General features: G+C 38.4%; 1 protein-coding gene across 1 annotated transcript; it reads right to left on the bottom strand.

Annotated features, from left to right (window-relative positions):
* Positions 1–267: 267 nt before the first annotated feature.
* LOC148030977 (uncharacterized) lies at positions 268–24,674 on the bottom strand. Its single transcript, XM_087685522.1, has 3 exons — positions 24,563–24,674; positions 24,317–24,448; positions 268–521 (listed from the first exon to the last, which is right to left on the bottom strand). The coding sequence occupies exons 1-3, from the start codon at positions 24,672–24,674 to the stop codon at positions 268–270; spliced, it is 498 nt and encodes a 165-aa protein (XP_087541648.1).
* Positions 24,675–25,182: the final 508 nt, after the last annotated feature.

The raw sequence follows: 25,182 nt of genomic DNA, 5'->3' as shown, positions 1-25,182 counted from the left end.
TCCTCCCTGATTGCTTCCTCTTTCACAAGCGCAGAGGTTTTCCTATTATTCTCTGTGTAGCCCAAATGCAGCAAGCCTCCACCTCCAGAAGACAATCCTCCCACACTATCCCCTGTTGGTCTCCGTTGAATTCGCATGCTTTTTCCCCTGTTCCTCAATGCTTTCCCAGCATCATTTCGTTCCTTCTTCTATATTCGATCCTAGTAAAGCGGCCCTTTTTTTACCAGAAAAGCGGCCTATTTCGCAGCATACTCTATACAAAGACTATTAACCAGGAACAATTTTCCTTAAAACCTCCTTGACTTCTTCAAGCGTTCTTGTCTCTATCTCAACACCAATATCCAAGTTATGATCCTTCAGATTCTTGCCTACAGCAGCAATGCTGTTAGCAATACCTCCAGCTACGGCAATATGATTGTCTTTCACTAAGATCATATCAAAAAGTCCAATGCAGTGATTTTCCCCACCTTCTATCAAAACTGCCCATTTGTCGATTAGCCTAAGACCTGGAACAGTTTTTACTGCAGTGCAACGTAAGCATTAACTTTTACAGTCGGAATAGTGTCATATACCCCAGTCATGGACTCAAATAGCTGAATTACCTTGTCAACATAGCCAAGGATAAGGGAACTCCAAAAATACTCATTATGTTGTCGCATGCAGTCAAACATGTGTTGAACATCAAGCAAGCTTCCACATTTGGCATATATATCCACCAATGTACTTCAATTTGCATCTCTTGGAAATAGTTTAGTACTTCCTCACAAAGCCCATAATCGGCATATCTTGAAATAAGTGTAGCCCATGAGATTGCATCTCGAGTTACCAATCTACCAAAAACTCCCTGTTCTTCTACAAGCATGTCACATTTGGCATACATGTCAACCAGAGCATTGTTGATTAATTCCTCTTGCTCCAAACCCTCTTCACTATATTTCCCGCATAGAATGAAAGAGCAAACATAACTACTAAGTATGTACAAAGTACCAAATCACACACACAACTTTTGGGTGGTTTTCACACATCGAATACGCAGCAATACGACATCGTATCCACTAACAAGATCATCTTGGAACTTATTCATTTGTTGATGTGGTCCTTCATGGAAGGGGTATAATCAATTGATAATATTTGGAGTTTCTTTTCTGTCATAATATGGTAGGCAAAAATCCTTAGTTCCAATAGAGAGAAGAGAGCTTATCCAAACCTCCACATGGGTTTGAAGTCTATGCACATGCACAAGGACAAAATCCTACAAATTTCAAACTCATAAAGAGAAAAGATCAGGTTTGAGGATTGAGTCAATCCCAAAGCAACTTGATCTATAGTAGAACTAATGTGGACATTTTAACAAAATACTCAAATGTAGAACACTCATAAAATTGCATAATATCATATACTCAAACAAGATCTCGATAGGGTTAGGGTAACCCAAAGATAATGAACATTGAAGATGAATGAATAAATACAATGCTCAATATAGCAAACACACTATGCAAGGTAAACATTAATCTTCGAGCTCTTGTATCTTTGAAGGACTGTCACGTGCTTGCGTAACAATTCGCTGGAAGCATGCTTTAGTGGTCCATCTAGGAACTATCCTAGATGACTTCGCCCAGCACTCGCAAGAATGCACAGGTCTATCATCTAGGTTTCCCAAAGCCCACCTCATAACGAAAACTATAGGTTGTCCCCACACGAGAATCAACATGCAAGCTCAGGGTCCTAATTTGACAACTGGGTTCTCGATACATCAATTATTTCCATCGGAGGTGTCCCACAAGGGCTTCTCGTCTAACTGGAGTGATCATAGTTACCCTTGGTTCATGGAGTACAACACTTTTTTCCAGTAACTAGTTAGGATTTAGGGAACCTTAACAGAGTCCTGGCAGCATAGCCAACACACCTTTCCCCTATGATAATTTTTTATCAAGGTTTTAAGACCTGACCCTAGGTAAGTTAATGCTCAGCTCTACCTAATTTTTCCTAATTAACGTTTCATTCAATCTCTTGAGAGAAGCTCCCAGCTTACTAAGGATCCCGCCCACCCACTTCTCACAAATGGTTTTCTTTAGTTTTCTAATTACCTATCACATTAAGTTATGGCATATAAAAGGAGCTTCATTAATTAATCCCGTTAGCACAAGTTCCTTCACATAATTTTACGGCACAACACAAAGATAGAGAAAACACTCTTTTGGCAAAATATATTTATTTATTATTTCATAAAGTTATTTACAATGATTTTTCCCTTCTGCCTATGGAAAAGGTAAACCTCCGCTCACCAAAAAATCCCTTCTGTCTACACAGAAGAAATGAGACCCTCCAAGATTTTGGTCCCTTCACTAGTACCGAGGACTCTAGGATCCCATCCTGATTCGTGTGAGGGCCAAGCACTTCCTAGGAGCAATCGAGAGATTTACAGCCAAAGCCCCCTTGGCACTCCTGCCTCCTCTTGCCTAATGGATTCTTGACTGAGCAACCTCTCGTCATCGGGGCTGGTCCAAAGCTCCTGGCACCAGTACAAAACAATCCCCCTTGGAGCAGGGTTCTGCATCTAGCCATGGGGGAGGTATAGCGTGATCTTTCCTCTTATTATCCTAATTATATATGTACAATCAGATCTAATTACTAAAAGCACAATCAATATTTCTTATGCAACCATCAATGCATGCAAAAATAAAAAAGAAATGGCAGCAAGTGTTTTTAGCATAAGAATTAGCCCACCCAAATCTAGGGTTCCTCTTTTAAGGTCCCACCTTATGCTTAGGGTTTCGCTTCCCACTTGCAACTCTTTTTCGGGATCCACAAGTTATTTTGCAAATCTAAAGTCTACTTTATTCTTATAAAAATTTTTAGTATTTGTGCCCTGAAAGGTAACATGGATATCTATACATATGGCAAGCAATTCATGTGCTATCCTACCCTAACCTGTGCTTAGTAGGATTTCAAATGCTTTTCCACATCTGTTTAGACTTTAGAATTTGTATTGAAAAATTATTATCAATATCCAACAAGTCTTACAGACTTTCGATATCTATTTACTTTCTTGGTACTAATAGTTTCAGAGTTGTAGAGTATTTCATAGTTATTTTTCCTTCAACATTCTCGATATTTTAGGTTAGGTTTTCTTGCTGATCATACGTGGGTCAACTCATGATATTGACACTTTTGCTAATATGATCATTAATATTAACATTGCGTGTGTTTTCAGTAAGAAAATAATTTTTATTTTATTATACTTATATTCTATGGTTTAATTCACAATGTTCGGACCATTTGTTAAACTTTCAACATTATCTAGAAAGATCAATTTTTATTTAGTTATATCTTAAATGCAAAACTAATTGTTTTTATGAAAACCTTATTCTAGGCAATGCAAAATTCATAAGTGCAATTTTTCTTTTATCTTTTAGACATCAAATTATATTTTCACACATCTAATCTATGCACGTCTAGTAAAAAAATTTCTACGTAATTTTTTGTTGATTTAATGCATTGATTATTTCATGATATTATCTCAATGATTTTCTATAAATTGTTATAAAAGTCATATGCATATGCTTATCATTAGCAAAATAAAATGAAGATAGTCACTTTTAGAAAGAATTTATAAAATATTCTCTTCCCTAAAATTGTCTATTTTTTTGTTATTATGATCACATACATCATTAATGAAATAACAATAAATATCATGAAATCAACTATAATTAAGATATTTTCTTAATGATAGACATATAATCCTTTTCCCAGTGAAAGAGTATTTTCATTTAATAGGTAATTATTATATTACTTAGATCACTTTTCTAAGCTAGTAGTTCATATCCACAAGCTTGCTGTAATGAGGGTTTCACCAATTCCTACCATGTCATTTTCTTCATTAGTCGTGTTCCTTGCTTTCCTTACTTCAAATAGGCTTTTTGAATTTTTGCAACTATGAGGAGTCATGGATATCAAGCGAAATTGATGTGGTAGTTTAGGGAGAGTTGATGATCATCCAAAAAAAAATTGCCAGTGTTTTGCTTAGCAATATAGTTACATGGGAGGAAGGCATAATAGGAGGTAGAGAAAATGAAAATGAGGTAGAAGATGGATATTTTTCTCATTCAAGGCTCAAGCTACAATGAAAAGATAAACATAGAAAATTTTCCATCATCAAGAGGTTTTCTTGCTTTCTTTGTGAAGAAGAGGGGGTGGGGTGTATTTATAGGCATGAGGGGGAACATGCAGTCAACTCATTCTTTTAGCTACTTGTCAAGAGCCAAGTGACCTTTATTAAAAATTTATTTTGATTTTCTACCTATTGGATGGTGGTATGGGGATGATTTAAAAATGCTTTCTCTCCCTCCAAGCATAAAAAACATCATGAATTTTGACCTATTTTTTCAAAAATGTCTTTTTTTCTTCAAAATGACTTCATCTGGACCTGGTTTTTGGTCAACTTACCTCATGACTTATCTAGTTTATAAAGTCGTGCCATACTCTTTGATACTTCACTTACTCAATATCATGCTCATTCTTGCGGATTCTTTATCTACCAATTAAGGCTTTTGTGATTTGTCTTGTAGTTATGAAATCAATGTGATGTTTAACACATTAAATGGAATCAAGAATGCTAAATCAAATATAATGAGAAAAAGTTTATGATCAAGCCATCATAATATTATTTACGAGGCATCTTTGTGTTTTTTTGGCTAGGAACATTGAGATGTCTTCTTGTGTCAAATTGCAGAATTGTTTTATTGAAGACTAGATATAAAGAAAATTACATGCAGACACTAATGTGATAGCTCGAGGAGTAATGCTTAAAATGCCTCAAGTATGAATTTATTTTTTGATATGAAGCACCATGGTGGGAATATTATATCCTCTCCTCCTTAGAGGAATCGAGATATCCTCATCTCAAAAATGAATGAGGGAAACTATTTTTCTAAAGTTGTCTCTCCTATCCATATGACATCCTCCTTAAGAAATTCTTTCCACTAAATAAGATGCTCTCTAATGGTTATGTTTCTTAGAGGTTTCTCTTTTACATCTAGGATCTTATCAAGATGGATTTCAAGGGCTCCTTGACTTGGCATTACAATTTTCTCGTCATCAAGAATATGATCTTGATTTTCCACATAAGCTTTTAGAAGACTAACATGAAATACATTATGGACTTTCACATGATTAGGAAGTTGTAGTTTGTACACATTAGCTCCTAGCCATTTGACAACCTTGTATGGTCCACAATATCTTAAACTCAACCTTTTGAACTTTCCCAATGATAGAGAACTCTTCTTTGGGCATACTCGAATGAAAACCATGTCTCCCTCTTAGAAGATACACTCTGGCCATCCTAGATCAGCGCAAGCTTTCTAGAATTCTTTGGTAGCTTGGATGCCTTGTCTGATAGTTTTGACTTGATCATCTATATCTTCTAGCATTTTCTTAAAAGCCTCAATCTTTAGGGTTAGATTAGAGAATTTCAGTGGTGTCAAACAATATTTGCCCATACTATGCTTGAAATGGAGTCATTTGAATACTTTGGTGATATGATGCATTGTAGGAAAATTCTACTAAGGGTAAATATTGTATCCACCTTATTAGTTCTCTGAAACAATAAGCTCTCAATATATCTTCAATGACCTAATTAACCTGCTCTATTTGACCATCAATTTGGGGATGGGAAGCTGTGCTAAAGCAAAGTTGGGTTCCAATTGCTTCAAATAGGCCTCTCCAAAAATGTAACATAAGCAGAGAGTCACACTCACTAACAATCCGTTTAGGAAATCCATGAAGTCTAAAGATTTCTTTCACAAACAATCGTGCAATATCTGAAGCTTTGTAGTTAGTCTTAATTGGGATAAGATAAGTGACCTTTATCTGCATCTCCCTAATCACCATGATTGAATTATACCCTCCTTGAACATAAGGTAATCCAACTACAAAATCCATACTGATGAACTCCCATTTCACCTGTGGAATGTCAAGTGACTAGAGTTTTTCGGGCATTTTGACACGCTCAGCTTTCACCCATTGTCACAATGCGTAGGGTTGAAGGTCACCACCAGGGTTTGGCAAGAGAAGAATGTGTGGGGGTTTAAGAGTTTAGACTCCAAAAATGGTAGAGATAAGAGAAGGGTTGAAGGTTCCAAGACAAGTTCTTGAAGATGTTGATAGAGCTTTCAACTGCATGTTCTTAACAAAGATCAAAAGAGTATTATCTCATAAGTTCTAACTCAAATCAAGCTTGTTTTCTTTACTGTAATAGCAATCACAAATTATAAAATCAAGTACAATATTTTGTCATGTATCATAAACAACTCTACATCGCATCATTCATACATGATGCCATAGCATGCATCAACTTTGCATGATTACATTCAATGTAGACTGTTATAGACAAAAGCTTATGAGTCAATTACAAGGCTTGTAGTGCAAAGAGTTTTGCTTCAAGAGAGATCCAAATTGAGTTTCTAATAAGGATAAGTTACCACAACCAAGAAATAAGAGAAAAAGCTCATGTTAACTCAACTCAAAGCAACTATGAATGATCTACAAGCATTGCTCTGCCATAGGGGCACATAATACTTGTATATTTTGACAAGATGCCTTCTGTAGAGTAAGAAATGAATTAAAAGAACAATGCTATAGCTAATTCTCTAAATATGGCTGAAGATATCAGCCCCAAATCAACCCAAATATCTTCTAAAATTCACCTATGATGATAGCATAAGCTTCCCCTAACACGGTGTCGGTGCGTTTGGTGTCGAGAGTCCACCACGAGAGTAAGAGACAGTAGGGTGAAGGTAGATTTAGGGAGAGGAGTAGACGGAAGAGAAGGGGTTCAAAGAAATTAAAGACTTAGAAGAATGCTCTCAAAAAAAATTAAAAAATGTAGAAGAATACTAACAGAGATGAAGCCTGTCAGTTTTTTTCAGCATTATGAGAAGATATAACTCTAATAGACAAAAACGTGTATAAAATATTGCCTTTATCTATGCTTCTTATATCGCCAATCTGATGCTTCCATTGGCTCTGAAAGGGGGGTAAAATACCAGTATACCTAACCAGAATTCTGCCAGATCACTCCTTCATGTCCCACTTCAGAGTATTGTTCATTGCCTGAAAACAACAATCACAGATCTTAAAATTTTGTCAATCTCTCTTTTTACATAAAATCCTCTCAAATTAGTTGAAAGCTACATGCTTTCTTTTACATATCATCCTAACCTAGAAGTTGTCTACAATTTTATGGATTTTTACAATAAATAATATCTAAAATATCAAAAAATGGCTAAATTTTTTCCAAAAATCTTATATTTTTGAACCATGAATACTAACACTAATGTTTAAAATGGCATTGGCTCTCTAAATCAATAAGAAAGCCACACTCTAGATTTTTTTCTTACACAGTGTGCGTGTAGCGGCATGACACCATTGACAACTTAGGCATTCAATAACATATATGAGTACATCATGCTTCAGTCTTTCCCAAAAGTAACATTTCCTGATTGTATTAAGAGTTTTTGCATAGCCAGTGTGTCCTGAGCATAGGGAGTCATGGGCTTCCCATAATATCTTTTTTTTTAGCACTTTGCTGAGGGGAATGTAGAGCCTTGTCCTGAAATAGAGAAGTCCATCATCCACAATGAGCTTTTGGTATTTGACACTAAGCTTAGGATGAATGTCCTTTATAACTAGGATTTCTCTAAGCACTAGCTGATACTTAAGATCCTTGTCTGTCTTCTCTTTGGTTAGCTCAATGAGTGGATTGCTAGTAATCGATATCATGGTAGCTAAAGTCTCTCCTTTAGATGGCTCTTCCAAGATAAGTGCATTAAGAAAAGCTTTATGACTTAATGCATTAGCAATCACATTCTCTTTTCTAGGTCTGAACTTGATTTCAAAATCAGATTCTTGTAAGACTTTAATCCACTGACCCTACCTCATGTTGGGGTCTGGTTGAGTAAATATCCATTTGAGACTTTTGTGATCAATGACCAAAGTAAACTTACTTCCAAGTAGATAGTGTCACCACAATTAGAAAGCATGGATCGCATCTAACAACTCAAGAACATGGGTGGCATAATTTCTCTCATGGATTTTCAGTTTCCTTGAGGAATAGGCTATCAGATGGCCTTGCTACATATGCACACAACCTAGTGCAAGAGAACTTGTATCTGTTATGGTCTAAAACTCTTGACTTAGGTCAGGTCATGTAGCTTGAAAATGGATGATGTTACCAAACTTTTCTTGAGCTGCTCAAAATTGGCTTGTTCAATGGGTATCCACACAATAGTACTTTTCTTTTTTAGCAAATCAATGAGAGGTGCAGCTATTAGGCTGTAATTTTTTATAGAAATTCTATACCATCCAGTTAGCCCTAAAAAAATTCTCACTTCCTTAACTTTCATTGGAGGTTTCCACTCTTTAACATCTCTAACTTGGCTGGGTCTACAAAGATTCCTTTAGAAGATACTACGAATCCGAGATATTACATTTGTCTTTTGAAAAATGCACACTTCTTTTTCTTTGTATAGAGTTTGTGCGTCCTCATTATGTCCAGCACAATGTGCAATTGTCGCTCATGGTTTTCGTCTCTCTTGGAGTATGTTGGGATTTCATCAAAGAAGACTGGGACAAACTCATCAAGATAAGGTCGAAAAATGTCTTGCATTAATCTGTTAAATATAGCAAGGGCATTAGTTAGACCAAAACACATCACAAGAAATTAAAAATGACCATTTCTAGTATTGAATGCAATTTTGGGGATATCTTCTTCCTTGATCCTTATATTTGGTAATAACCAGATCGGAGATCAATCTTGGAAGAGATTTTTGTCCCTTGCAACCTATCAAGTAGCTCGTTTATTCTTGGGATCGGATACTTATTCTTGATTATTACCTGGTTTAGACCTCCATAATTAATGCAAAGGCGGAGAGTTCCATCCTTTCTCTTTTGAAACAATACTTAGGCTCCCCATGATGAATTTCTGGGTATGATATATCCTTGATCCAGTAACTGCTTGAGTTGCTCTTTCAGCTCAATTGCTTCAAGGATGGATATTTTATATGGACTCTTAGCAATTGGAGTGGCTCCTGGTTCAAGTCTAATCTTGTGATCGACTTCTCATCGAGGTGGTAATTATATTAGCTCTTCTAGGAAGATATCATCATATTCCTTAAACTAATATGACTCTTCATCGTCTTGTTTATTCTAATCAACCTTATTTAACTTTATGAGGTACATAGGTAATCCTTTTCTTAACCCTTTTATTATGTGAGATGATTTGGCTAGTTGAACCTTGTGTTTTTCTACCTCACCTTGGGTCATTACTTTTCCCCCCTTTAGGTTTTGAAAAGTCACCTGGCCTTTTTTGCATTGAATATGTGCATCATTGGGGATTAGCTAATCCATACCCAGTAGACATTTGTAGGCTCCTAAATTCATGATCCATTTCAAAGAGATTGCTTCCCAGTCTAAATGTCACTTTGCAAGTTTGTTGAGTAGATAGGATTTCTTTTCCATTAGCAAGTTCCACAAGTAACCTAGATTTAGGTATTGTTTCTATATCTAATTTCTTGGCACACTTTGGTGACATGAACAAGTGTGTGCTTCCACAATCAATCAAAATTTTAAAGGACTTATCGTGATATTCTATTGGTGTTTAAATCACCAAAAGCTGGTGGTTTGGGCCTTCCTTATGGAGGGTGGCATGAACTGATACCCTCTCCATATCGGCTTCCATAGTTGGGTTTCCCTCTTCTTCAAGCTCTTTAAGAATTACAGCATATGTCTTTCCTTTTGTAATTGAAGCTTGGTTCTTACCTCTATACTATCCTTGGCAAGGAATTTGACCAAGCTTTGGGCATTGTCTTTTAAAGTAGCTAGACTCATTATAGTGAAAACACCTAGGTCCTCCAAAATTACTTCCCATAGATATAAAGTTTCCAACTGCATTTGTTTTGGCCCTCTTTCCTTGACCAAGTGGACATTGACCTTAGACTCACTTAATATAGCCCCATGAAGTCACTTTGTTTTGATTCCAAAGCCTATTATTCCTTGGCTTTGATTGAATCTCTTAAACAAGAGGTGCTATGAAAATCAAAGCATCTTAAAAATTAGCTGGGTGCATAGATTCAAGGCGTGTGTTCAGAGGAGCATTCAATCTGTGACAAAACTTAGACACTTGCTAAGCAATAGTCATGGAAGGCTCATATTTAAGCAGCGAGATAAACTTTGAATAATATGCCTCCAGGCTCATTCCCAACTATCTTAAGTTAAAGAACTCATTAATTTTTAGTGTGCCATAAGCTAGTAGGAAATATCAACCACGCACAACTTCTTTCAGCTTTTCCCCGAGTAATAGCTGTCTCAACAAGTCCTTAGTCTTTCCACCATTGTTTCCACCACAGGCATGCCTCATCGGTCAATTTCAACTCGGCAATCATAGCCTAATTAGCAAGGGTAAACACAATATTAGTGAGTTTGGAAATTTTTCCAATTCCCACTTTTTGAATACTAAAATGGTGGCACCCGGGATAACATGCCCATAAGTTTCTCAAAACTATATGATGTGACCTATCATTGTAAAGCACTTGAAAAATGGAATCTATTGAGCTATAGAGATCTTGATTTGGAGTTATAGTGTTCAAGTTATGACAAATCCAAAGATTTGACCATGTGTCCCAAACTTATGGAAAATTCCCATATTCCCAAATATGGTAATGGTAGTTCTCGCGGCTTTAAAGTAGTCGTTCATGGTCTTAATCCAAAACTCAACCTCAGTTTCAATGTCTTTACACTTGCCATCAAATTCCGGTGGCTTAACCTACTTGAGGAGATACTTCTTTTCTTCAATTTCAGTTAGACTAGTAATAGATATATTACCATGGGTTATCATAAGTTTCACAAATTAGTTTAGTGCTTTAAACTTTTTAGCTTTGTTTCCACATCAAAATATCTTACTAGATTTGTAAAACAATGATAAAATGTAGCCATTGTTATCTTTTATTATCAGTAGCCATACGCTATGATTTTTACAAGGGATATTTACAAATGGTAGATGTTTACAAGTAGACATACATCAGCATTGATAGATGCTATGTACAAATTCCAAAATAGAATATCATTATATCTTTCTTTTTCAGGAATGGATATCAGTTACATTCATGTAGAAGAAAGTAAGGCAATTGCTGTCTATGTCCAAAAACTTATACTGTGGAAATGATAGATCTGGAAAACCATGGATATGGTAATCTCAATACTTGTGATGTCCTTGGATTATAATCCTATCAGCTAGGATTACCTTTAGTACCTTGTCACAGACATAACAGTCTAGACGTTGTCATAAGATTCTTTGACCATGGTCTAAACATAAAACTTTTAACCTATACATATACTACTTAGTCACTTGTAATCTAGACATACTACAAAAGACTTGCCTAGTGTAATAAGTCATAAAAACCTAAGTTCACCAGCATATGGCATGGTAAAACAAAGATGGGGGCTCTCTGCCTTAGAATGCAATAAATTTACCATGGTCCCCTAATAAGATGATTGAATTTGGTTACTTACTCATAATCTTCCTTGCATTGCTGTAGTGGGAGCTCACGCTCAACCGCCAAGACCCATGGACTGCTTATTGCTTCAAGAGTTTCAAGCGAGCTCTAATGGCTATCTCTCACCTAGCCGATGTGCCATCGATTCTATGAGTGTAGTGAGCTTACCTTCATGCCAATGGAGTTGCCTCCTCTCCCGCATACTCCGGTAGCTCCACGATCCAAGTGCAAGCTTCAAGCAAGCTCGATCCTCCCACTCCAACCTCCAAGCTCCATCGCCGCGAACAAGATAAGAGAAGAGAAGAGAAGAGAAGAAGAGAGGAGAAGATGAAGAGCTTCTCCACCCCACGGTCCCTCACCCTCACACACTCACTCCCTCACACTCTCACACTCCCTCTCTCAAGCACAAGCTCAAGCAAGCAAGAACAAGAAGAAAAAGAAGAAGAGGAGAGCTACTTTTGACCACACACAAGAATGATCTTCTCATTCACTTTTCAACTTTATATACAAAACCCTAAATCCCTTTTGGGCAGTCATCCCCTTTTTTCCTTTTTTTACATGGCCGACCGTAGCTTAGGCCATTTTTCCCACTGTCCTTCTATCTTACTAACTTCCTTTCCACTGCTCATCTACATTTACAAATTGCATGGGTGAGAGCCCGACACTCCTTGAATTAAACCATGATGCGCTTGCGTTCTCTTACAAAAGTTTTGACTTGCGCTTTTCCTTGTGCGCCTTTCTCCCTTATTTAGGACTCTTCTCCTTATGCGTCTTTGTCTTCCGTTTCTCTTTGCCTTGGCCTTTGTCTTTGCCTTCTGCTTTAGCTTTTTCGGATTTTCCACCTTCGTTCGTTTGAAGGTTGATCCTATTTGGCCCAATCTAGAACACAATTTGTATCTAGATACTTGTCTGATTTTGACAGTTTTTTATCCGATTCTCAGATGTCCGATTTTTAGGAGTCCGATTATCAGAATCAGACGTCCAATTTTGGGTCGGTCCGATCTGCCCAATGATCCAATTTTGGTCACGTCCGATTCTTGAAGTGGTCCGATTCTAGGAATCGAATAGGATAGGGTGGTCCGATTTTGGGAGTCGGATAAAAAAAGTGGTCCGATTTTTTATGCTAGGACGAATGGTCCGATTTTGACACGTGATTCGATCCTGGGTGGTTCAACTCTGGGTGGTCGAACTCTAGGTGGTTTATGTGAGTGAGTTCCTTCAGTTATTGAATACAATCCTTAATTTATGGTCACTTAGTGTGCATGTCACCTCTTGTGCACTTGTGCTGAATCAAACTTTGAATTTTCTTAAGTGCATTTGAGTGCGGAAATTCAAGGTGAGTGCAGCAAACAATCTCGAAGCGTCTTACGCACTCTCGCTTTGTTTTGGGCCTGATAGGCTTGTTGGTCAATTTTCTAACTGCCTTGACAGGGTTAAGGGTTTTTCTAATATGTTGCCTCGTTTGTTTTTTTCCAATCAAGTTTTAACTGCTCAATGCTTTCCATCTAGGTCTCTGGGTCTCGGTACTGCCTACTTCAAGCTGCTAAGCGACTGCTTCCTACGGTTTTGTCTATTCCATGTGCTAGATTCAAGTTCTAAGCATCAGAAGGACTTTCGACAGTTTGCGCTGCTGAGAGCTCTAGCCGGGCCAGGTCAAATTTCTGAGAATTTGATAAAAATTTACACTTGGTCCAGCTGGTCCGAATTGCAGGGACCGAGTGGGTCACTCGGACGGGCTGAGGTACATGGGCCAAGGGCCGAATTTGTGACTCAAACAAAGAAGACTCGGATGGGCAGAGGCGCAGGCTCGGACAAAGTCACTCGAACAAGTTGGCTCAGATAGGCCGAATTGTCAATTTGGACGAGGACACTCGGATGGGCCGAGGCACTTGAGTCGAGGGCCGAATATGACACATGGCCAAGGGCCGAATCCTATGGCTTGGACCGTTTGGCTCGGACGGGCCGAATGGTCAATTTTGACGGGCCGAGTAGGTTTAGGCGAGGGCCGATTAGGGTTTCGGGCCAAGTGGGCCGAACGAAAGAGGGCCAAGGGGGCCGATTCTAGGACTCGGCCCAGAAGCGACCGCTCCGACGGGCCGAACGCGACGCGACGACGACAACGAGAGGTTGATTTTTCTCGATTCTTACAATTTAATCAATCGTAGCAAGCATAAACCTCCAGATCCTATCTAGGGGGATAGGGAAAGGGATTCATATACCTAAATAGAGCGGTAGGCTCGTCGATGGTAAGATTGGATCGAATCCTGCCATGGCTTTCTCTCTCTCTCTCTCTCACTCACTCACTGAAATGGTCACAAATGAGCTCTCCCTTGGCCTCTTGGCTCTTATACCCCTTCCCGGGTATGGTGTTGATACCCCCAATCACTCATTTGCTAATCTTAGGCATCACAAGCGAGCTTTTTACCATTTTTTGCACGATTTTTGCCCTATTTTGCAACAGTAAACCCTACCCTTCTTCGGTGCGATTTCCTAATCCTAACCTACGCTAAATGCAACAAGAATCAAAAGCAAAAAACAAAAATAATTTCTCCATGTTTCCTAATCATCAAACAAACAAAATATCCCAAAATACTTACTTGTTTTGAAGATCAAAAACACCCAAACTTCCTACCTATCTCAAGCTCCGTTTCGAGGATGAATCCCTTACTTTGATGCTCGATATGAGACGTGCAAGTGCTCAAGCTTGAATCCGTTGGTCCCACACTCAATCGCCAAGACCCACGGACCGCTTATTGCTTCAAGTGTTTCAAGTGAGCTTTAATGGATATCTCTCACCTAGCTGACGCGCCGTCGATCCTATGAGTGTAGTCAGCTTACCTTCATGCCAATGGAGTTGCCTCCTCTCTCGCATACTCCGGTGGCTCCATGATCCAAGTGCAAGCTTCAAGTAAGCTCGGTCCTCCTACTCCAAGCTCCAAGCTCCATCACCGCGAGCAAGATAAGAGAAGAGAAGATGGAGAGCTTCTCCACCCCACGGTCCCTCACCCTCACACACTCACTCCCTCACACTCTCACACTCCCTCTCTCAAGCACAAGCTCAAGCAAGCAAAAACAAGAAGAAGAAGAAGAAGAGGAGAGATACTTTTGGCCACACACAAGAACGAGCTTCTCATTCACTTTTCAACTTTATATACAAAACCCTAAATCCCTTTTGGGCGGTCATCCCCTTTTCCCCTTTTTTTACATGGCCGACTGTAGCCTAGGCCCTTTTTCCCATTGTCCTTCTATCTTCCTAGCTTCCTTTCCACCGCCTGTCTACATTTACAAATTGTGTGGGTGAGAGCCCGGCGCTCCTTGAATGAAACCATGATGCGCTTGCGCTCTTTTACAAAAGTTTTGACTTGCACTTTTCCTTGTGTGCCTTTCTCCCTTATTTAGGACTCTTCTCCTTGTGCGACTTTTTCTTCCATTTCTCTTTGCCTTGGCCTTTGTCTTTGTCTTCTACTTTAGCTTTTTCGAATTTTCCACCTTCATTCGTTTGAGGGTTAACAATTGCTTATGTGGAGTTGCTACAAGTTTTGTAAGTCATGCTCCATATGTCATGATATAAGTGATTTTGGCACTTAAATGGCTTGGTTGTAAGCCTAAATACATGTGTTAGTGATGTAATTACTTTAAAAATAGGACTCACAAGTTTATTATTGAGAAAAATCACCAAAGTTCATGAAGTTGACTATGCCTTTGAGCATAGGACATTGTATATGCCTTGCATTATCACTTGTGTGACTTATGATATCAATGAGCAAGTCAAGTGAGAGACAAGAGGGCAGCAAACAATTCATTTTTTCTACTGGATTTTTCGGGCTGAAGCAAGCGCCATGGATGGAGAAGGGGAAGAGGTGTCCAAAGCTACCGCACAAAGGGGTTGTTCAAGCCATGCAACCACAACTAACTGCAACTAACTCCACTTGACATGTAAGTGTTACTCTTCCCATGCTTTGAAAAAAATGAAAGGCCATTCTTGGTTGAGAAAAACTGGGCAGGCCTATGTATTTAAGGGGCATCAGCCCATACATATGGGAGCTCAATTATGAGTCTTGAGGAAGGTCTAGGCCTAACGTGTGTATGCTGAGTTTGAACTTCCATGTCAAGAGAGACATAAAATCCACTCTCTTAAGTCTTTTAAGAGTTGAATAGGGACTGTTATTGATCTTCTAATCCTATAATTTAGAGGGCTGAATTCCATCTACTTGATTTATTTATTAATCTTGACACAAAGGGCTCATTTATGCTATGGAAGCTCACTGCAACTTGGGGAGAAGATTATGTCAAGAAACCCTCTTAACTTGTTTGTGAGAAGAAAGTGGGCTGAACATTTCAACCCAAACAAAGTATTGTGGGTAGCAACACTTATTTTTCTCTTCTTGTAGATTCATGGCATTGGTATATTTGATGCAACTAGATATTGCATTAGCATTGTGGAAGGGAGCATCTTGATTGCTCTATGTACGTGCTTGAGGTTGAAATAGGTGGCCAATTACAAAGCAAACAAGTTCGACATGAATTCCATCTTCTCTCCTACTTCTACATGCCTATTGCAAGCTACCTATTGTGTGTCACATGCTGTTGAATATAGGGGTTATTTTTTTGCTACAACAAAGTGTCTTCTTAGAAGGTTGAAGCCATGTACATTGTGTGAAATAGGGAGCCCACACAATGATTTTGTGGATAGCAATTCCTTTACTTATCAAATGCTTCATATGGTATGATTTACACTTGTACTTGCTTGTTCTATGCTCTCTATGTTAGGGAAAGTTTATACTATCATCGGAGGTGAATTCCGAAAGTTTTATGGGCTGATTTGGGGCTGAAATCTTCAGACATATTCAGAGAATTAGCTACAACATTGATCTTTTAATTTATTTCTTGCTTTACAGTTGACATCTAGTCAAATTATGCAAAAATTATGTGCCCTTATGACGGGGCAATATTTGAGGATCATTCAAAGATGCTATGAATTGAATTAAGAGGAGTTTTTTCTCTTTATTTCTTAGCTATGGTATCTTAACCTTTTCACGATCTTTATTTGAAGTTCTCTTGAAGCAAAGCTCTTTGTCCTACAAGCCTTGTAATTGAATCAAAAGCCTTGTCCCTTACAGTTTACTTTGAATGTAATCATGCAAAGTTGAATGATGGGATGCTGAGTTGTTTATAATACATGTACTTAACTTCATAATCCGTGATTTCTCTATCTTTACTAAGATCATGCAATTGAAAGCTCCCTTAACATCTTCAAGGACTTGTCTTGAAACCTTCAACCCTTCTCTTATCTATTTCATCTCCAAAGTCTAAGTTCTTGAACCTCAATACAAACTTCTCTCTCAAACCCTTGTGATTGACCAAGAAGTACTTCTTGAACCTTTAAACATTTATTGCAATCTACTTATATGTTGAAGACACCTCTCCATTTATCTTGTCTAGATTTTCTTGCCAAATCTCTATGGTGACCTTCAACCCTATGCGTTGTGACAACGTATCTACCAACCACTAGTAATCATAAGTGGAATCCTTCTAGATAGACAAATTATAAAGGCCTCAATTACTTTTAAAATTTTCAACCATTCAAGGTGTTTTAAATTATTCTGCATGCTGAAGAATCGATTGGCCTTGATGTAACCGTAATGCTCATCCTAGAACCATCTTCTTTCACAATTCATAGGGGATGGATCTTATAGGCGATCAAGTATCCTCATCATTTCTCTTCTCCACTCATCATCCATGGAGTTCACCATAGATGTGTACATTGCTTGAAAAACAAGGAACTGGTTCGAGGCTTAATTATTCTGCCAAAGTTTATTCCTTAATAATTAGCAGACAAATTGCTACTTAGAAAAATTGGTCTAAAAAACCATAGATATTTTTAATTTCAATTATGCTCTAATACCACGTGTCACGCGTCTATCTAATAATTCCTTGGCAGCACGTTTTAGTGGTCCATCAGAGAACTATTCTAGATGGCTTCACCTAGCACTCACGAGAATGCATGGGATCTATTGTCTAGGTTTCCCAAAGCCCACCATGTAATGGAAAGTACTGGCCATCCCCACGAGGATCAACCTACAAGCTCCGAGTCCTAATTTGACAACTGAGGCATCAATACATCAACTAGCTCCATCGGAGATGTCCTAGAAGGGCTTCTCGTCCAATTGGAGCAATCGTAGTTACCATTGGTTCATGGTGTGCAATACTTTTTTTGAGTAACTAGTTAGGATTCAGGGGACCTTAGTAGAGTTTTGGTGGCACAATCACTGCATCTTTTCCCTAAGATAATTTTTTATTAGGGTTTTAAGACCTGACCCTAGGTAAGTTAATGCTCATCTCTACCTAAATTTTTCTAATTAATGTTTCATTCAATCTCTTGAAAGAAGCTCCCAGCTTACTGGGACCACCCATCTGTAGAACGAATCCGTTAGGGATCTCACCCATCCGCTTCCCACAAATGGTTTTCTTTAGTTTTCTAATTACCTATCACATTAAGTTATGGCATGTAAAAGCAACTTCATTAATTAATCTCGTTATCATAGGTTTCTTCATGTAATTTTACGATACTCAGAGAAAATACTCTTTTGACAAAATATATTTATTTATTATTTTACAAAGTTATTTACATTGATTTTATCTTCTGCTTACGCAGAAGATAAACCTCTGTTTATTGGAAAATCCTTTTTGTTTGCGTAGAAGAAAAGAAACCCTCCAAGATTTCCATCCCTTCACTAGTACACCGAGGACTCCAGGATCCCATCCTGATTCATGTGAGGGTCAAGCAATTTCTAGGAGCGATCGAGACATTTATATGCTATCCTGGACATTGCTATGCTCTGGTGGATTGCATACATTAAATCTTTGAGCCTTGAATTTCAGCATATTACAGGAAGAGATAACCCAGTGGCAAACATGTTATCTCGAGCACGTTATGAGAATGAAGATGGATGAGGAGGAAGAAGATGACTTTCTTATGGTTGAAAATGATGTTGCAAGAGTGACTTTAGTAATGCAAGGTGTTGCTATAGCATTAATAGAAGCTTGGACAACAAAGAGAAGACACTTTAGATGTTTTGCATCTTGTGTAGAAGTGTTTTTGGAAGACAAATATGCAGGACAGTGGTGGCTGAGAATTGGTCAATATCTCAGTACATTAATAAAGAGAGATGAGTGATCAGATGAGGAGTTTAAGAAGATCAAGAGGAAAGCCTATGGATTTTTCTTAAAAGATGGATACTTATGGAAACATGCTAAAAAGAAATTGGGTATGCCATTGTGAGTTTTGGGTGATAGAGCTTCACAAGTAAAAGTAATGTAAGAACTTCATGAAAGCTTATGGGCTAGTCATAGAGGTGTTTGGGGTACTTTTACAAAGATCAAAGAAAGATCTTGGTGGGAGGGTATGTATAAGGATGTTTCTCACTTTGTTGAAACATGTACGACGTGTCAAATGTATTCAACTGTGAGACATCGGGATGGATTGCCACCCACATATCCATTGTCTCTTCATTTTAAGTGGGTGGTGGATTTAGTCACAATGCCTACATGTCTTTGGCAAGTGAGGTATCTTGTGCTTGCTCGTGATGACTTGACTAATCAAGTGGAAGGGAGAGCTCTACATACTAAGATGACAAATGACGTATGTACTTTTCTCTTATAAGAGATCTTTTGTCGATATGACTGTGTGGGAAAAATTACAAGAGATAGGGGTGAGTTGGATGCAGATGAAGCTCATGATTTCTTCGCACGGTTGGGGATAAAGCTTGCTTTAACTTCAGCCTATAACCCTGAAGGAAATGGCAAAAGTGAAAGAGGTCATCCACCCATTGTGAAGGCATTGGCAAAAGCATGTGGAGAGAAGATAAAAGAGTGGCCACAATTGCTCCCTTATGCTTTGTCGGCTGACAGAACAACTCATAGTGTTGTTATAGGATTTATGCCTGCAGAATTGATGTATGGTCAAAAACTTATCATGCCTATAGAAGAGGTGACAGTCACATGGAGTGTGTTACTTTGGGAGGAGGAGTTGAATTGAGAGGAGTTATTGGCCTTACGCATTAGAAAATTGGAAAGAAAGTTAGAAAACATAGAGGCAGCAACTGCAAAGTTAAGGGTAGGAAGGATATAGAACAAGAAACGATTTGACAAAAGACATAGACTGAGACTAAGAACCATACAGGATGGGGATTGGGTATTGGTTTATGATAGCAGTTTAGATAACTAGCATAGTGCCATGCAGAAAGTTTCCAAAAGATGGTTTGGACCCTATGTGGTAAGATAGGTGTTTGATAATGCTACTTATGCATTAAATGAGCTGGATGGGACAACTATAAAATTTTCTGTAGCAGGGAAAATAATAAAATTATTCAAAAGGCGAGAATCTACTGCCTATGAGTTGCCCGAATTGGAAGAAAATAGTGGCCATGATACAGGGGCTAGCCAAGAAGATATGGAAGATGAAGAAGTAACGGATATGGTTGCAGAGGATGAGGAGGACTCAGAATCTGGTGACAACTAGGATTTTGGCACATACCGGAGGATGTGCAGGTTCAAAGGGGGTGGATGTCATGATGTTATGAGGACACAATGTAAAAAAGTATGGAATGCATCATCATCCAACTTCTCTATTGATCTAGAGAGTCAATGTGATCTGAGCCATTAGTACTAGTGTGAGTTGCATGGATTATCCAAAAATACTAGAATTTTTTATACTTTTAGTCTATTTTTAATATTATTTATTGTAAAAATCTGAAAAAGTTAGAAAAAGCTTCTAGATTAGGATAGCATGCAAAATGCTAGTTGCTTTTTTAGCCAATTAGAAGATTTTTCATGAAAAAGGCAGATGGATGAAATCACGCGGGTCGCGATCGCTGTAAACAGGCTGAAAACCGTAGATTGAACTAAAAAAATAAGAAGGCGTGATCACGGAGATCCGTGAGCAGGTGTCCTGCAGTTTTACCCCCCTTTCGAAGCCAACAGAGCCATCAGATTTAGGCTCCAGGCAGCAGAGAAAGAGCTGATTTTTCTGATCCATGTTTTTGGTCTACGAAGGAGCTCCAGGAGAACTAATGCCTGGAGATTGCTTCTGAGTAGTGCAAAGATTCCAGGTTCTTTCAATATATATTGATTCAATTCATTGTGATTTATTTTTGTCATGTTTACCACTTGGGTATTCTCTATCTTCTCTTCCATCTCCCATCTCTACTTCCTTCTACTTCTGATCCCCGGTGGATTTGACCTTTTGGCATAAACCCCTCCGATAGCATCTACCTCTTCAAACCTAAGGGTAGATTTTTCTTCCAAGATTTTGGACTCTTTGCTCAGCGTCATTATGAGTTTATTTTCTATTGTGTATGTTTTTTTGCATGACACATGAACACAAGTAGTTAGTCAAGGCACATTCTTTCAGTACATTCATAATTTTTGTGTGGAGTATTGTTTACTTGGTTGTACAGCATTAAAGTATGCATGCCCTAAAGGTCATGAGGATTCACCATTTGATGAGAAAGCCTTGAGCCACGCTATATCAGATGCAAATGGGAAGTTTCAATTCAATGCCTTGTGGACAATACAGGCTTGTGTTTTGGCTTCGCTTGTAAATATGCATTTGTAATAATGATCTTGAGGGGGTTGCAAAGTAGTTTGCTTCACAAGTTGAGAGTTTGTCGATCTTCTGATCTTGTGCAAAGGGCTTACATTAACCATGTCGAGTGTATACGATGCTATTGGGTCTCTACAACATTCTTCTTGAATATATATACCCTCAAAATTTGATGTCATGAATTGGACTGAATTAAGACGCATTAAGATCAGACATAAAAGCTTTCAAGGAAAGGGATTCTGCTTGCACAAACTACCTGCAGTGGATGCTAAACTTCAAAGGTTTCCTTGCCTATGAGGCACATCAGATTGCTTGACATAAACCCAGGAAACTCGTCATCTAAGGATAGACAATGGGGTGCTACTTGGCTCTCGATTATGGCTTAATCAACTAGGAGGGAGAAAAGGTGATATGGGCAAACGGTCATTACAAGCCAAATTGATGAAGTATAGTCCAAATAGTGCAATAATTGATTAAGCTTGATAATGAAAGTGATGATGGTGGCCTGGAAAGGCAGGTTGGCAAAAAAAAAAGACTGATGTTATCAATAAAATTGAAAGCTTTTCTTAGGCTTTTCTATGAATCACGAGATTTTTCGTGAGAAAGAAAGCGCCATTAATGATGGTTTTTCTTTAGTATAAAAAGGTCATTGCAAGAGGCCAATGGAAATAAGTAGGCGACGAAAGGACAAAAAGAAGGGAGTCGATGGCAAGAATCAATCAATGATGCTTAACTAAAGACACTGCAACAATGGTCAAAGAAGGAACTAAAGCAATAGCATAGCCGTGACGTAAGGTAGCGACGAGATAGATGATGAAGGCGAAGACCTGTTGACCAAGATGGTGGTCTCAGAATGTGGATGGAGGGTTTGGCGAAGACTGCAATGGGGTTTCAAGTAAAAGCCACAACAGGAAAGTTGACCGTGGACATGGAGATAATGAAGACGAAGTGAAGCTATAGTAATGGAACGTCACGAATGTGACAAAGAATCTGCAGAGAACATAAGAAAATGCTGATGAGAGAGAAGACTGAAGGTGACAAAGACTCTTGGTCAAGCTATTTCAGGCACAAAAGGTCACCTCAGGAATCCTGTGGGCAGCATGTGACGCCGTAGCGCAATCCATTGATTCTGAGTCTGTAGCTTCACCACCATCGCTGCCTTCTACTATGCTCTTTCAGAGTGGATCGTTCATAGGACCCGTAGGTCATCTTTGGTGCGAGGCCTTGGAGTACGTTGTGATTCATAAGCTGCATATGAAACAAAATTCATTACAGTTCCTTGTAACTAAGGATATGGCCTCTTGTTCAATTTACTAATTTCTGTTATGTTCCTATCCAAATAAAGCTTCTAAGGATCTATATTTTAGCGTCTGAAAATTCAATAGCCTCTTATACAGATTGTTTGTATATGGAAATTTACCACTATGAAGAAAAAGATTTTTGAGTATCACCTTCGTGGAGACAAACAAAGGACATGAAGACAACATAAGGCTACAATAAGACCAAGGCTTCAACAAGTTCATAACTTTCTCCAAAGCATTAAAACAAGGATGTTTCGTCATTGTAATAAACTTCCAAATGACATATATCAAATTGTTCTCACATACTCATATCTCATCATACAATTGTGATATCCTCTATCCTCACCTTCTCTAAAATACCACTTTACTTCTATATTTTTGTGCTTATACCATGGAGTGGATCTCTTACCTTGAAAGATTGTTCCCTTGTATCTTGTTCCCAAATACAAAGCAAGTTTGAACGTTTACATGACTTCTTCCAACTTACCTTACCACTAATGTATTTGATTCTTCTACTCCACGTATTGGCCTTAAGTTGAGTACTCTTCATCATTCTTTCCTCCCATCTTGCTAAGCATCCCTGTGGCGAGCGAGTTCATGAAACTCCCCCCTTTCCCCCCCCCCTCGCGTGCGAATTTCCATGTGACAACGTAATGCATATGCAGTCAAAATGTCATCCAGTCGTGTTATTCTAGCAGCCAAATCTCTATCAAAACCAAGAAAAATGATTACTCTGATCACCCCAAAACGATCTCTCATCATGGATATAACATCTCCAAGTCATGTAGCACTAAATGGGCATCAGATAGTCATCACATAAGTGAACCATAAATATTATTCACTCAAGAAATAGTTGTTACCCTATTTATTTTATATCTGAATATTGTGCATTTCAGATCTAAAGCTGAATGTATATAAGCCCCAAGCATAATACTATACTTCAATGCTCAATGCTAAGCATTAGATGCAAAGTCTAGAGCACAACCATGATGCCAAATAAAGAGGAGCAGTTGTTGTAGGTCATGAGCATTGCTGAAAACCAGATATGCATATCCATATGCATGACGCCTTTAGTTGTGAAGAGATTGGAATACTAGTCCAAGTGTTGGAGATGATGAGAAGGGTCCCCAAGTGGCCAATGATGTCTGGCAACAAGCTCAAATGAAAAGGGAAGATTCAAGCTTCAAGAAGAAGCTTCAAACCTTCCTGCCCTGTTTGCAAACTTTTCATAGCAAACTCTTCTTCAACTTCAAGATCTTGCACTTGAAGAAATGCCAAGCTCCCGATTGCCTGAACCAAGCTCTAATACCACTTTGTTGAGCTAGCTGCAATGGAGCTTCTGTGTAGAAATGCAGGTTGATAGAAACAAGACATAGAGACACATGATTTGTGGTACTGACGAGTGTACCTCAATAATGATTTTAGATAGGTATATGTACTATGTACAACCTCGCCCTTACGGGCGGACACGTGTGTTGTCCTTTATCCCACGAAAAATAGATGCACTAAGTTGGAAACGATACTCAATCATTGTGAACAAACTAAAGCTAAGTGAAAAATGTAATGCATTGAAATGTATACTAAAAAGAGTGTCCACCCTTGTCAAAGCACATGAAATTAAAGATACACAGAGTGTCAGAGCTCCTAATGTCCCTGTATATATGACTCAAATTGACTCACATGTGGGGTGGATGCATCAATGAAATTGTAGAAAATTGTTGTAAAAGATTCTGTAGCATAAGAGAGATGAAAAAGAGAAACTTTGCAAAGAAAAGAGTACTACCAGGAGGAACTCAAAATGAAAGAGATGATTAGGAAACGAAATCCTCCTATAGTTTTGTTGGCCGTACGCATGTGCCAACCATGATCCACATCAATTGGCCATCTACCAATATCAATATCATATAAACCTCGCACAATTTCATTAATCTCAGAACCATAATCAAAAAGAGCAACACAAGGAGTCTTAGTCTCACCAATCTTGACGACATTTGCTGTAGTCGCACGAGCCCAGTGACTTCAGGAAAAATGGCTACGAGGCACTAATCTAGGTGCATCTTTGCTCTCATCATATTGTACGGGCTAAAGTAAAGGATGAAGAGACTTACATAGAACTCCATCTGTAGACTCCTCAATATTCTTCTCTTCAGAATCAATCTCCTCAATGTACAACCCATAGAAAAATGCCTCGGCAACAACTAAAGCCTCTTGATGGATCATATCCTATGTTGGCTCTTAAATAATTTGTCATTTTCTTTTTATGATGTCAATGATAAGATAATAAAATTCTCTCTTGGAAATCCCCAAGACTTCTCCAAGTGTAAATTCAATTTTGCAAATAACAATTCAATCCTTAAGTACATTTTTCAAGTTTTTGGATGTCTCGATGTCGGAAAGCAACTTGAATCCAAGTTGTTTTTTCGGCTTTGAATCCTTTGTCTTTGGGGTCTTCTAGTCTTCTTATACTTTTGGCTTTTGTACGTCGGCCATACTCAGCTCCAGTCCTGAAGAAGAAGGCTGAAGAACTCGTTCACCCCTCCTAGTTGCCCTCTCTTTGATCCTTCAGGTTGATCATAATCTTTTTTGCACTTTTCTTCAATAAGTGCTTCAAACCCTTGAGATTTTGCAATGTAAGCATAGATAGAGAAGACATCTACGTGATAATTACATCTAGTCCCCTTTTTTAATTGCATCTTCTATGGGTGAAAGTTCGAAAGATGAGTAGAAA

The sequence above is a fragment of the Lygodium microphyllum genome, chromosome 9 (assembly GCF_053477565.2).
Source record: "Lygodium microphyllum isolate KBCC chromosome 9, Lygodium_microphyllum_v1.1.10, whole genome shotgun sequence".
Lineage (NCBI taxonomy): Eukaryota > Viridiplantae > Streptophyta > Polypodiopsida > Schizaeales > Lygodiaceae > Lygodium > Lygodium microphyllum.
Note: the sequence above shows the minus strand (reverse complement) of the source record. Positions and strands in the feature narration are given on the sequence as shown.